Source organism: Prunus persica, chromosome G5 (genome assembly GCF_000346465.2).
Source record: "Prunus persica cultivar Lovell chromosome G5, Prunus_persica_NCBIv2, whole genome shotgun sequence".
NCBI lineage: Eukaryota > Viridiplantae > Streptophyta > Magnoliopsida > Rosales > Rosaceae > Prunus > Prunus persica.
Window position 1 is genome coordinate 14,195,865 of NC_034013.1, and position 15,123 is coordinate 14,210,987.

Below are 15,123 nucleotides of genomic sequence, written 5' to 3' on the forward strand. Positions count from 1 at the left end.
GGTACTAACAGTTAGGATACTTTGTAATGCTAATATTGTGACTCTATCCACAAAACTGATTTGAAAGCATAACTTGCATCTCAAACAATCAGTAACTGCTGTATATCTTAAAGTTCAGAAAAATGGAAAACTAAGTCAGACAAAATCTAGAAACCTGGAGGAACCTTAGGATAGTAACAGAAAGAGAAATCCTAATGGATGTGATCTATCAGCAAGATTATCTTTCATATAACCTTATGATGCCTACACCGAAAGTAAGAGAGTACAAAAATTAGCACTTACCGACACTCTAGGTAACACTGAAAACATGAAAATTGTGGGAAAACATCCGTGCATATGGTTAGAACTGTAGCACTTATAAACCATACGCACAATCATCTGCGAAGGAAGCATGCACTCTTCAACCATACTAAGACGACGACTGCTATATAACTAAGAGAATGAATACGCTATAAACATCTATTCAAACCAAATATATGAATACATTTGATCAGAAAAATGAGATTGTTGATTGTTAATCCCAAAGTGTAATGTATCTTATTGTAAACTTAACAATTCTCATATTCTATAATTTAAGCAAAACAAGCCGATAATTCCATTAAAATTTCTCAGACAATGCATAATACTTCTAAAAGTAAACCTGAGTGAAGAAATTAGAGTTCAGAATCTTCTGAGAACACAAAAGTCTAATCCTAAACCCTCACTACCACATCAAGCCCTGGACTTTCGACGAAGACGCTTCCTGAGCTTCTTATACTTGTGTTTGTTCATCTTCTTCTTCCTCTTCTTCTTAACACTGTCTGCCCAAATCGTCCGTGCATCATCAGATTCGACCTCAACAGCCTCAAAAGCACCCAACTGCTCGAACCCAGTTGAGGACATTGGATTCATGCAATACCCAAATGGAAAATTGGGGAAAATGGGAAAGGAGTTGGAAGTTTCAACATTGTGAAAGCTTGAAGGACCCAAATGGGGAACTGAGTTTTCTGAGCACTCGGGTTTGGGATGGCCGAGATGGCTGTGATGGGAAATGACAGAAGGTGTGGGCTTGGGAAAAAGATGGGTTTTGAGTGATGTTACTGTTCGTAGGGATGGTGTATTTTTGTTGAGTTTGTGAAGAAAGCTGGCCATTTGGGGGCAGAGAGAAGTATTGAAATCGATGAAGAAGAAGTTACAGTGTTACAGAGTAACTCACTCCTTGGAGTTTGCTTATGCCGAAAAGGGTTTCATTTCGAAGAGGAGAATGGCGATGTTGGCTGTGAATCGCTACAAGAAGAGAGAGACGACGACGTCGTTTCGCTAATAGACTTTGTAAACGACAGCAGTGTGAGTAAAACGACACTGTCTTCTTCAAGATAAAAAGAGCGCCAGCAACTCATACAAAAAGAAAAAAAAGAAAAAAAAGAAAAAAGGGCGTCTGAATCTCTCACTCGTCTCTCCCATGGAGGAAAATACTTTCGAACCTGTAAAACCCTAATTTATTCTCTCAATTTTACTTCTGAATGTTTATTTATACTTCTTACATTTTGTTTTATATATTTTTCAGGATCTTGTTCATGCCATTTTCAAGCTCGTCTGGTCCAGTAGAGCTCTCGGTTTGAATTCCGCGCCATTTTTGTTCATTTTGCTCCATTAATTTACAACCTCTTCTTCTTTCTCATATGTCTTGTCCGTTTCTATTTCGATTTCCAGAGCGTCAAATGATTGAAGGCACCGATGCTTTGGACTGCGAGGTACTTATTGTTCTTTCTCATTTTCACAAATTGATTGCTATTAAGCTTTATGGAACTGATTTAGGGCAAGGGAGAAAATCCTAATCTTCAGCTTTACTGATCAGCTAATTTTGGGCTGCTAATTGGGGCAGGTAGGAGCTGGAACATCTAAGAAAAATCGCCCCACATCAGGTTTCTCACATTATAGTTTTTACAATTTTGATGGGATTCTTTTTTATATGTAATGGAATTTTTTCTTATTCATGTTATTTTTGTTGTTGTTTCTCCGCTCCAAATTTGTTATGCAGCTAATGGGAATGCCGTAAAACTGAGTTGTGAACTTCTCCGTAACTTTGTCATAGGTTTTTACACAAACTTTTGGTTGCTTAATTGAGACTATGTGCTCATACTTTGTGTGTGTTTATTGTGACATTTTAAGAAAGCAATTTGTGTTGAGGCAGAGGCTGTGCAGCGCGCTGCTACAATTGCTGAAGCAGAGGGTGTGAGTAAGATTGAAGCAACTCACTTGGAGCGGGTTCTCCCACAATTGCTTTTGGATTTTTGAGGTATTGAAAAGGATCTTTTTCTTTTTTTCTTTCCGTTGCTTTTATTTTGTTTTTCTTATGCTTACAATTTGAATCCTTAAGAATATGATTTCTTTGGAAAGTAATACACTTGCGATAAACTGGAGCCCTCATAGGCCTCTATATGTCCACGAGACACAAAAACAATGTTTGCTTTGCTTAAGAAAACCCTCACATCAGTTTTAATGTACTTGCCATTGAAACTGAAGCTTGATGTTTATTTTCTGTATCTGTGCTTCCATATAATTCACATGGTGAAACCAATAAATTTTTTTCTCTCTCTTTCTGTTGGTTGAAAACTAGAGATATAAACAAGGTAAGTGGACTTGATTACTGCCTACGCATAAGGTGAAATCTATACTTATATTCATAATTTCATACTGCTCAAAATGTTTTTTCTTTTGTCCATGAGACACAAAAACATGTCTTCTTTACTCGAGTGAACCCTTAGGTCAACTTTAATTTACTTGTTGAAATTGAAGTCTTGATGTTTGTTTTCAATTTTCTCTGCTACCACGTGATTCACATGGTGAATCTGAGAAAATTCTTCTTTGGTTTTCTTCTCGTTACGGTAAATATTTTGAATTATTAAACAGGATAGTGGACCTGATTACTGCTCTGTGCATTTAAGGTGTTGACATCACCAGTGATTTTCATAATGCTTTGATAAATTTTTCTTATGAAGGACAAATGAGATAAAGAGAAAAATATTTTCCAAAAGAATAGGTGAAAATGCACTAGGCATGAAAAGCACTTGCCGGAGAAGTTGATTTTTTTCTTCACAAAAGGCACTTTTATTGTCTTTAGGGATAGTAATGGAATGCACTTATGTGGAACCTTCCTTTCTGTGGGCTGCACTTGCATGGAAATTTCATTTTCTCAGTGGAAATTTCATTTTGTTTTGAAGCATGAATTCTTTCGAGGCATGTCTTTTGGTAATTTGACAGACTGTTTTGGTTCAGGTTTCAAAACTTGCCCGACTTGGAAGCATCTACAATAAGAATGTTTCTTAGGAACCACATCTTGTATGAGACTGTTGTTTCACTAATACGGGCTCACTTTGTCATTTTTAAGCTAGAGTACTCCCTTCTATTTCTGTTGAAAATCTTGAGAAATGGGAGTTGCAAGGTTTACGGCGTATACGAGCAGGCCATTTTGTTTTCTTTTCCTTTCTGTTATATATGAGTAAACCGAATTCGATATGTAGATTTGCTAATGACTCACTCTTGATTGAATGTATACATTCTTCCTTATCTATACCCACAGGCTATAATTACATAGATGATTATTGTAAGCCTTCCTTTAATTAGTATTAGGGTACATGATGAAATTGACTCTCATTCCACCCTTATTCCACTCACTCAATTAGCTCCACTAGGTGACCGGAGACTGGATTAGTAAAGATGAGCTCTGTGAAAGATAAGTCAGGGATAAAACTTGAACCAAATTGTCTGAATACAAATCTATACAAATCTCTGTGCTGTATTTAACTGCTAATATCGTTCAAAGTGAAACACAATGGTTTCTTATTCATCATACTATCTCATTACATAACATACGATGCTATTTGATCATATAACATATGAAAAGAGGGAAACAGAGACAATCTATCTAGTAGGATTCCCATTGATTTCAAACACATGCTTGGGTGCTTAGTGCTTGATTTGAGACAACATACACCTAACGTCCTTGCTATTAGGCCTCTCCTTGGGGTTCTCCAGAGTGCAAAAGCAAGCAATCTTGAGAACCAAGAGCATTTGCTCCTCATATCCATTTCCCAACAATTTTGAGTCAATTGCCTGCTTAGGGTCGTCTGAAGTCATCACATTCTTCAGCCACTTAACCAAACTCATCTCATTAGTGTTCTGGAAAAACTCATCAGATGGAAGCCTTCCCATCACCAGAACCGCCAACAACACTCCGAAACTGTATATATCGCACCTGTCTGTGAACTTGAGTGTTTGATGGTATTCTGGTGCAATGTAGCCAACAGTTCCCGCCACATTCGAAGTTGTGATATGCGTGTGGTATTCCGGCACTGCTTTTGCAAGCCCAAAATCTGCAATTCGAGCTTCCATATCATCATCAAGCAGGACATTTGCTGGCTTGAGATCTCTATGAATGATGTGAGGTTTGTGGTTCATGTGAAGGTATTCAAGCCCTGCAGCCACTCCCAGTGCAATCTTGTGCCTAGTAAGCCAATCCAACTCTCTCGTTCCCTCCGACACTTGATTCAATATGTCTTGCAAGCTTCCATTCTTCATGAACTCATAGATCAGGTAATGACAATCCGGTCGAGACACATGAGCCAACAGAGGAAGAAGATTTCGGTGCCTAATTTGACCCACAGTGTTGATTTCTGATCGGATTTGGCGCATTTTCTTGTTCATCAGCTTACTGTCTTCATCAGCAGTCAGCTCTTCAGCATCTTTAGGGGGTTGAATAATCTTCTTTATAGCAATCATTCTGCCATTGCTTCCAGGTAATTCAGCTTTATAAACCTCTCCACATCCACCTCTTCCTATAAGTTCCAGAGAAGCCAACCCATCTTCTTTTTCCAGGAAAGCCAAGTCCTCCTTCCTTTTAATCAGAGAACTGAAAATTGCTGGGCCTGAGTCTTTGCCTCCACCTCTTACCACAGCTAAGAGCAGCTTAAAAAGCAGAGAGAAGATGAACCCGGATATGCTCCCAGCCAGAGCGCCAGCGAAAAATCCGAGCAGCCACCCTCCTAGCTTCTTCTTGTTGTTCTTATGCTTCTTGTGCTTTGGTGCTGGAGATGGACCTGGAGCATTAGAAGCTCCGCTCCCAGAGGGTGCAAGAGCTGCACCTGAAGTATTGTTGTGCCTTTTTGTGCTCGAATTCTCAGCCAAGATGTAACGTTTTGGCACTTCAGATGCTGAAATCTCGACCCTTTTCATTGTAGGCACTGAGCCTTCAAGGAGTTCATTTCCAGCAAAGTTGAAGATCCGAAGATTGCGAAAGGAACGAATGGAAGCTGGGATTTTGCCAGAGAAGAAATTGTCAGCAATGGAAAGTTTTTCCAGGTTGGGAAAAAGCTTGAGGAAACTCAAGTTCCCGGAAAACTTGTTGGACGAGAGGTCGAGGATTCGAAGGCGAACGAGCTTGGACAACTGGGCTGGAACTTCCCCGGAGAACTGGTTGTTTCTGAGGTTGAGAATCTCAAGTTTCCGGCAGTCAACGATTTGAGACGGGATTTGGTCAACAAGGCTGTTGTCTGCAAGAGCTATCTCTTTGAGCTCGGAGAGCCGCCCAATTGCCGGAGGCAGAAACCCGTGAAGCCGCTGGGATTGAAAGACCAGCCTGGTGATTTTGAGGACGTAAGTGTTGTTGTTTGAGAGCCTTCGCTCACAGAAAACACCAGGGGTGTTGCATGGTGTTGTTTGAGGTTTACTTATTTGGAGGCCCAAGTTTTTTTGGATGATGGAGAGGGCTTGGAGATCTGAAGGGTCGAGATTGAGCCTTGCATGGATGAGGAGGAGGAGGGAAAGGAAGGTGAGGACGCAGAGGTGGGCTTTGCCTGAGAAGGCTTCCATTTTTTGGCCGGAAAAGCTGTGTTTGAAGTTTGAACTAATGCTAGCTCATACTCGTGTTGGTTGGCTTGGTTGTTTGTTTTTTTGGTTCTTTATAGCCGGAGGCTGTTGAATTATGAATGGTATGTGGAGCCCATTCACAGTAAATCCAAGTCTCAAATCAGACAAACCTACTCTAGTTTTGTAATATAATTAAATTAACCATCACATTTCTAACCCTATTTAAATTAAATTAAGCTAGTTTAATAATGTATCTTTGAAAAAATAACATAAGAGTGTCCCTTCGGAGACATATGATAAAATTGAAACGATACAGAGAAAAAATAAAATAAGAGTAAAAGTGATACCCAACCCAAACTGAGTTACCATTAGTCTACTTTTTCTTGATCTCTTATTGTAAATTCCATCATTTACATGGTATCTTGTGTTTGCATGATCTTTAGTAGTTGTTTGTAAAAATCTAAATCCCTAAGGTGTTTTTTCTTCCAGAATAATTAAAATATACTAACTATTAGTTCTTCTTTCGGTTACATGGAATGCCATAGTCAAAGAGAGAGGAGAATATGGCCTTGAAAGTAGGGTTAAGTGCTGACCACCCTGGAGTTAATGGCCTCACAATACTAACTTCATAAATTGATTGAAGAGGTAATATGACTCAACTCATAAATTAGGACATTTAGGAGGGTTAATTAGTACTGTTTTGTTCGATACAAGCAATATAAGGAGATGATAAATCGAATATAGAACTTCAAGTGTATGGATGAACACTTTTAGTCTTAGCCAACTAAACCCTATTTATCTTTCGTGTGAAGAAACGTTTAACTCATGATTAAAAAAATAAAAAAAAACAAAAAAAAACAAGATTCACAATTGTAATGGTCTTCGAGCCCCCATATACACGCTAACAGGTGAATGCCAAATGGATGCATAGTCTGCAAACTCAATTCTAATTCCTATTCCCCCTTTCATCGGGCAAAACTAATTAGCTTGACTTGGAAACTTCCCATAGTCTTTTAGTCTTCGGGTCATCGCCTCTCAAATCACCATCGGTCAAGTCAACGGAAAAAACAAGGCAAGTCTTTGGGAAATTTCTGGCCGTTGGATCAAATATTTTAAATACGTATTTGATATTGACCCGAAAAGGATTAAGATTAAAGATTCCCACCCGCTTCATTGGTGGGCCAGAAGTTGCTCACAAAAGTCACCACTAGCCCAGTCGCCAAGCCTCTCCCATTATTTGTGTATTTGTCATCACTCCGTGTTGAATTCCAAGGACGGGCTCCAAGAAAATGAAGCACAAGAAGAAGTTATGGTTGGTTTTTTATTATGTCTATCGACGCAAATATGTTTCACCTACCAGTCTCTAGTGATAAGGTTTGGAAAAATAGTATTATGAGTCCGTTTGATAACAATTTTAATTTTAACTTTTTGTTTTCATTTTTAAATGTTACTAAACGAACTCTATAATTAACTGAATACATCTAATGATCTAAATACACCTTAATATTTTAATTAAAATGAAAAATTAACTAAGTACATCCTATTTAACTACCAAAAATACTTCGACATCCTAATACACTTTATCACACAATACCCTAATGCCAATCCTAAGTAGTTAATTATGAGTACAACAAATGAAACAGACCTAGATCATAATAGGCCAAGAAATTGACAAATTCCTTATAATCTTTGGAAAAACCAAATCAGACACAAATCAAAATACACAGAGATAGCACAGGAAGCAACAAGAGGCCAAGAAATGAATATGGGGTGAGCCCAAGACAAAGATCAAAGAGGCCAAGAAATCACACTTTCCTCTGCTTCTTTTTGGTTCTTCTGTGACCCCCCAAAAAAGACCAAGATTACTCCTGTAGTATCATTGGAATTCCACCCTTTTTAAATATCAATAATTATATTGCTTGAATTCATTAGCAATCATAATCAGCCGATAAAGAGAAAAGTAGCCTTCCGGATTAATAGATCAGTGGATCTAGGGATAAAATGATCGAACCATTGAAGTCTACAACAATAAAGGGTATCGCAAAATAATGGGCTTGATTATCAGATTTTCTCTTTCTCTGTTCTTCTTTGTGACTCTTGCATACTTAAATACTTCCAATCCAATCCAATCCCATTCTCCTCTGTCCTCCCTTCTTTCTTTTTCTTTTATGTTTGATTATAGTCGAATATGGTGAGTATGGTGTACTTATTAAATTTATATTTATTTTACAATTCAATATATCTTTTTTGTTTTCATTTTTGTTACTCATTCTTTAGTGGCGGACCTACAGAAGCGCAAGGAGGTGCACCTGCACATCTCCTCGTCGGAAAAAAGCCATGGATGTGTTAGATTTGCCCCTCTGCGCTAGCGCCCAAGGTTTGAAAGCGTTAAATAAGGGTTCTGGAAATCACCTCCTGGAGCTAATCATTTGGCAAGTTACACATACTAGCATAGTTCAAGGCGATGCGAGGTGCACGATGTGTTGTAGAGGTGTCTCTAATGGAGGCTGGGGCATCTCTAATGGAGGCTGAGGAGATGGTTCACAAAGGAGGAAGATAAATCTACACCCTAATTTTCTTTTTCACATACAGACGTCGTCTTTTAGTTTTGTTTAATGAAACGCACGTTTCATTGAAGCTTTTAAAGTCAACCTCTACTGTTTTTGGTGAAATAAAACTCCTTTTTCTGCCCAAACTTTGACAAAATTAATAAATAAACAATAAATGAATAAAAACCTTACTTACAGCCCAACTAGTTAAAGTGAAACGTTGAATCTTGACCGCTCTGTTGAAACCAAATCGTTATCAGTACAACATATATGTATGTATAATTCCACAAACCTCCCCTAGCTTGTTCTTATTTCTTTAGCAAGTCAGTCTAGATAAAAATTGTTTTAAGATTGATTATTTTGCTTCAATTACTTAATTATAGCTATTGTAATATATATATATATATATATATATATTATAATAATAATTTTAATATATTCTTTAATTTTTTTAAATTCCGTCCTATCAAACTGTTACTGCGCCTTCCTTGAAAACTTCCTGGATCCGCCACTGTCCTTCCTCCAATCTCATCTTCCCTCTCACTTTCATTCTCCCTCTTTTTTACTTTATACTCTAGCACAAAAAATGAAAACTAAGAACTAAAATTAAAATAATTATCAAACGGGCCTTATACACCGAAATCTCTCTTTTCTTTTGACTATTCTGTCAATATCACCTTAAACTTTATAATGCATTGTTTGATCGGGCGGAATATTTTGTTGAATGCTATTGCAACTTATATTGGTGTCTCTTTCGTACAACTTTCCTTAGAACACGAACCCATGTCGTATAAAGTCATAAAAAAGAAAAGTAGACCAAAATGAATTAACAAGTGAACAGATACATAAAACCTTAACAACGTGCACCCTGCACTCTCCTAATCAATAATCAAAATCTAATCAGACTCTAAGTTATAGAAGCTGAAGGAGTTATAGGCATCTAAGCCTTACATATAATAAGTGATGAAGAAGGTATCAAATTTAAAGCCATGTGAACAAGTACATACCTTGCTTGCTTGCAAGAAGTTCTCTAGTTAAAGTTAAAGCCAGAGCCAGGGATGCATTTTGTAATGATTAGTTTCTTTTTTAAACTAGGGCATATATCCCTCGTCATGTCATTTTGACAGCTGCTTACTTTTTAACCGGTGCGAAACACATGCATGATCAATTTTTTAACTTCCGTTCATGATCAAGAAAGAAATTATGACGCAACTAGGCCATGCATAAAATCCTTGCGTAAGCTATGCTTGCTTCGGCTACACGGGGGATGTGTGAAATAGGATCCTCTACTATAGCCAATTAGGAAGGCTATCACGTTGACTGCATGTAATGTTTTTGTCTTCATTGCAGTCATTGTAATTATAAAGCTTAATATGGAAGATCAGATTGACTTGTACTTGGCAAGCAATGAAAAGCTATAGAAACAGAGGAACCGAGAGATGAAGAAGACGACTCTTTATTTCATTGCTTTTCTGAACAGAATGAATTGCACATTTTTATATGTAAGAGAAAGCTCATCTTTCTGACAGAATTGGGACAACTGACATGGACCGAGTTTTCATTGGCAAGGCGGCAGGCTTCTCCGCTCTCTTGCGGCCCCGAAATGCTCTTTGTGGGTTTATAACTGCCAATTCTTTCAACTGCAGCATCTGAGAGTCAGTCAAATTGTTGAGATCGATTCCCTTGGTAAATTGCCACCAGAAATATCTAAGGAGCACATGATTCTTTAAGTCCTCGGCCGTGAGAGCAAATGCTTCAACCCTTGTAATGGACCTAACATTTTTATCCGAGATGGGTAACTCAGTGGAGGGGGGAAATTTTGATGCCCAACTTATCAGTTCTTCTCCATAGAAATCACCTTGCTTAATATGCTTAGGTGTTGTGGGATCCTTTTTTACTCCGTTACTAGTTGTGTAGCTGCGAACAGTCCCTTGCGTGACCAAGAGGATCATATCAAGGGCCTCGCCCTCTCGAATAATAAAACTATCCTTAGCATAGATCACTGGCTTAAAATGATCACAGATTCCTTTCAACTCTTCCAATCCATCTATGTCTTTAAGCTTCGGAACCTAAATATGTAACGAGTTATTCCTCCTTACAAGTCATAGTATACACCAGAAACGATTGCTCATTAAACCAAAAAGTATATAGAAAGAAAAGAGAAATCACAGGGGAGTACATATGTAACTTACTTTCCTTAGCGTAGCCAAGCAGAGACAGCGCTTGACATAGCTTAAATAGTCCGGGGGAAGAACAAAGAGGATCTCCACATGAACATTTTTGTTTTCTTCAAGTTTTCGATGTACATTTTCCATGATCCGTGTCTTCATCGTGTTAGGGAGGCGATTTTCCGACAACCACAACTCAACCTCAAGACCTTTCATTTTCATGTTCCGTCTTTGCTTTTCTGATGTTGTGGTTGAAAACTGCATGTATGTCTGCTCCACACACAAGTTAGTAGGAGACAAATACAAATACAAATAGAAAGAAAAAAAAAGTTTTAACTAGGGGCTTAAGCTTAAAAAAAGAAACAAATTTATATATATATTCAGAACGTACCAACCTGTATATTTCCAATGAGATATAAAAATAGTAGGAGACCAATTATAGAAATGAAAACTGCAAATAGGTTTTCCCATGCGTAAGTGCTAGTCTGCAGGTTTTGACCAAAAGAACTGCAGTAATGAAATGATGAAACTTTTTAGAATAAGTAGCAACGATATTTTACTTTAATCTAATTTAATGTACGAGATTATATCAAACTATATTTATACATACGAACCTCAGATGTCGTAGACCCCACCAAAAGCAATTCAAAAACCTGTCTGGAAAATTTGTCGACTGTAGCACGCTGTACTGAAGGGCATCAACAAATATACCGAAATTGAAAAGAGTTGCATTTGGTGGATTTATAGGGCATAATTCATTTAAAACTGTGACATTTCTGACTGAAGAGTCGTCACAACGAAAAGTATTAGGTTCACATCCATTTTCACTTTGACATGCATATTGCCAGCAAGCTATCTCTCGTTGAATAGCAAAAATATACCAAAGTGCTCCTATTACCTGTAATAGCAAACAAGTTAGTCAATGAAATTTCGAGTTCAGAGAAAAGTATGTTTGAGCCAAATTTAAACTAAGAATGTAACTCCATTTTATTTTATTATTATTATTTTTAAGTGCCAAACTGTGTGTATAATTTTTATTTTTGGGGAAGCAGATTCGAAGGCCTACACATATCATTGTGCGCATATTTAAAGTTAACTAGGATAGTATTGAAACTTACATGACTTGCAAGGATGTACAAGAAGAAATTTAAAAAACTTTTGACCCATATGCCTGCCTTCTTATGAGTCTTCTCACGTTCATGACACAATAGGTAGATGGGAAGAACTCGTGGGACATATTGCAACAAAACAAGAGAATTTAGAAACTTCATTGTTTTCAATGATTTTGAGCCCCTCATTTTCGAAAGGAAAATGGAAAGTGCTACCTGGACAAAAATAACAAAGATTCTTAAGCCAAATTTTAAATCTACTATCTAAGCTCGGACAACCTAAAGTAGTCAACCATGACAAATGGAGAAATTGGGAAATCAATCTACTTCATAGACCTTTTAAACTTACCTGTGGGACGGGCAGAACAGCTAAAATATCAAGTAGGATGTAAAATTGCAAAGTCGTCCGTGAATTCACTGAGTTACTTGCTTTCAAAGGAACTGCCTCCTTTGCTTTAGGTCTAGTTAAAATTCGATACACCACATCGGCCATATAGAAGAGATCTGCTAATAATCGTAGACCAAAAGATATTGCCTTCAACCTTTTGTCGTATTTGAGGCACTTCCTATCCTCGTTAATGATGGGAATGTATAAGAACAAAGGATCCAGTGAGACAGCCAACACACATGATACTAAAAAGACGGTGTTCCATTCTGGAAAGAACCTATTTGGTTGAGCATGATTTTGTTCATGTCCAACAATATTGTTCCTTAGTTTGGTCCATTTATCGGATTTTTTCTTCCAATGCTGGACAACTCCCATTGAGATTGAACGTTGTACACTGAAAAAGACAAAGCAAATAACAAATTGCGGCCATTAGATAGAAACAAAGAAACATGAGAAGATAGCCGTTCATGCTTCTTCTCTCTTATATAACTATGTCACGCGATAAGAGAGAAAGACACAATGTTATAGGATCGCCTTATGTGATGGTTTAAAGCTTTAACGTAAGTTAAATAAACTAACCTGGCAGTGGCGGGTTTCTCTTCCGAGTTCTCCATATCTAAATGTATTTCGCCCTTCCGATTAGCCATAACTTAACCACTCAAGCTTGCTTTTTTTCTGAATGTTGAACCCCCCCTGCAAAAATGGACAACGGGAAAGTTAAACCAATTATCATGTTTGTACTAGAAAATGTGATGAGAGAGAGAGAGAGAGAGTTGAAAAACCTTAAAGCTTTGCACTCAGTTTAGGAAGCTTTCCAGTAGGTAGAGCAGAGAGCAGGGGGGAGGCATTAGAATTTATATAATGACATGTTTGACCTGAACAGGCTGAACTAAGGCAATATTGACAATGGGTCTTCTCCTCATCGCAGAGTCTTTTTTTAATAATAATAAAAAAAACAAATATTATTGCAACTCGTGTTCCCATTTAACCAAAAAGAAACCAAAGACCTCGGAAAGGATGAGTCTGGACTGGAAACATTAATAAACATTATGTCATGACTCATGCCTAAACATGCAATTGAAAATTGCATGTGAAGTCAATCGAACCGCTAGACTTTGATCTAAGCATTATGGCATCATGAAAAAATCTTTATAGCGAGATTTCTCTCTGCTGTCCTAAACATTAACTTAATGACCCCTTAACATAAATAAATCTAAACACAAAACGCGTGACTGTTTTTTTGTAATTTTATTTACTAGAAATAAAGTAAGTTACGAAGATCGGGTCAACTGTATATAAAAGTCAAAGCTTGCAGAACTGTAAGTAGAGTCAACCGTGTAAGCACGATGACGTGGTATGACCACTGTTGGTGAACAAAGGTTCATTGCATCTGTCACAGGGAAGTCTCTCTGTGTGTAAGCACTCAAAACTACCACCCTTTTATTTCTAGAATTGGTCTCCTACTATTTTTTATATGAGATATTTAGTTACATACCCATTTTTAGCACTCGTGATATAAATAAACTCTACACCATTTAATTTCTATAAACAAAAAAAGAAAAAGAAAAAAAAGACAGCTGAATCTATTGAATATAATTTTGATTATTAAATTACTTTGATACCCAATTAAATGTTTTGGGTTTTTTTTATAATGAAGTTTTTGGATTGGGCTTGTTTTAAGGAATCGATGGCAATTTTGAAATTTATAGGAAATTTGAAGCCTCTTTGTTATGTTGTAAATGAGTTTTGAATATGTTCCTAAATTCTATTTCATGTGAGGTTTTTTATAGTGAATGTGCCCCACATGTAATAATATTGTGAACTTTTTGTTAACAATAAGAATATTGTGAACTTTTTGTAAATAATAAGAATATTAGTTCAACTTATTAGGTGAAATAATTCGGATTGGATTATTGGATCCGATGTCCGATAATCAAACAAATCAAATATGGATCTAGTTGTGAATGATCCGTCAGATTATCAAATCAGATTGGGTCGGCTCTATGCTATAAATAAAATATTTTTTTAACGTATAGCCGCACGGCTATACCCATTAAATAGCACAATTTGAATTTCTCTTTTTTAATTATTTTAATTAGTAGTTATGTTTTACTTATTATTTACTAAGTGAACAATTAGTATTTATTTTTATTCGATAATATGTGAGTATTTGTATTATACGTGTATTATACATTTGCTTTTTTAAAAAAATTTGCATTTTACCAAGTCTTTAAGACGTTTACGAAAAACGAAAGTATTATTGAAAAATACATACGTACATGTATAATACAAGTACTAAATGGGAAACTGCTAAATTCTTTATACGGGTAATAACTCTAGAAAAGTAAAAAATAAAAAATGGACAATAGAGACTCATGTAATGGCCTAATAATAATGGATAATGCTACTAACTATTCTTATCGATAAACGAAAATCAAGGAAAAAGAATTATATGTATAAAAAAAAAAAAGGATTTTAGTAGATATTTAAAATAAATAATTATATTAAAATTTTTTTAAAAAAAAGGAAGCAGTATAGCCCCGCGGCTTTACTATTAATTTTTTTTATATAAAAAAATTGAGTGTTTTTAGGAGATATTTTTTAAAAAGAACTCACGTGTTTTTTTAAAAGAGTATAGCCGTACGGATATAACCCATAAATAGAATATTTCAAACGTATAGCCGCATGGCTATACTTTATAAATAGAATTTAGTATAGCCTGGCGGGTCTTAGTTGTTATGTTTAAGTTAGGGGTTTTTTTAAGGACAATGTCTTGAATAATTGTAGGTTTTTGGGATATTTACTATTAAGCAAAACATGGTGAGATTATGACTCAACTTGGCCATGTAAAATTCCTCGCTTCAGCTAGACAAGTGTGATGTGTAAAATATCTTTTAATGCATACAAACTACATAGGCTTTCAACATAATTAACAACAGCACATATATTACAGCAATCCTAAAGCTGTCTGTTAGACAATCATCTAAACAGATGGTTAACGTTGCCTGGTTGGTTTTGATTATCCTCATTTACACATATAATCTTTGATCTCCCAGTCTCTG

At 36.5% G+C, this 15,123-nt stretch overlaps 3 protein-coding genes across 3 annotated transcripts; 1 reads left to right on the plus strand and 2 right to left on the minus strand.

The window, feature by feature from the left end:
- Positions 403 to 3,588, plus strand: LOC109949136 (centromere protein X). Its single transcript, XM_020563558.1, has 7 exons — positions 403 to 1,465; positions 1,547 to 1,595; positions 1,693 to 1,733; positions 1,865 to 1,904; positions 2,021 to 2,074; positions 2,174 to 2,278; positions 3,259 to 3,588. Exons 1-6 carry the CDS (start codon positions 1,442 to 1,444, stop codon positions 2,275 to 2,277), a joined length of 312 nt encoding a protein of 103 aa, XP_020419147.1. The 5' UTR covers positions 403 to 1,441; the 3' UTR covers position 2,278; positions 3,259 to 3,588.
- On the minus strand, positions 3,728 to 5,951 carry LOC18776648 (leucine-rich repeat receptor-like serine/threonine/tyrosine-protein kinase SOBIR1). Its single transcript, XM_007208979.2, has one exon. It carries the CDS (start codon positions 5,848 to 5,850, stop codon positions 3,949 to 3,951), a length of 1,902 nt encoding a protein of 633 aa, XP_007209041.1. The 5' UTR covers positions 5,851 to 5,951; the 3' UTR covers positions 3,728 to 3,948.
- On the minus strand, positions 9,895 to 12,708 carry LOC18775917 (cyclic nucleotide-gated ion channel 1). The gene is made up of 7 exons (XM_020564773.1): positions 12,641 to 12,708; positions 12,023 to 12,455; positions 11,683 to 11,889; positions 11,179 to 11,462; positions 10,960 to 11,071; positions 10,589 to 10,834; positions 9,895 to 10,465 (listed from the first exon to the last, which is right to left on the minus strand). Exons 1-7 carry the CDS (start codon positions 12,706 to 12,708, stop codon positions 9,911 to 9,913), a joined length of 1,905 nt encoding a protein of 634 aa, XP_020420362.1. The 3' UTR covers positions 9,895 to 9,910.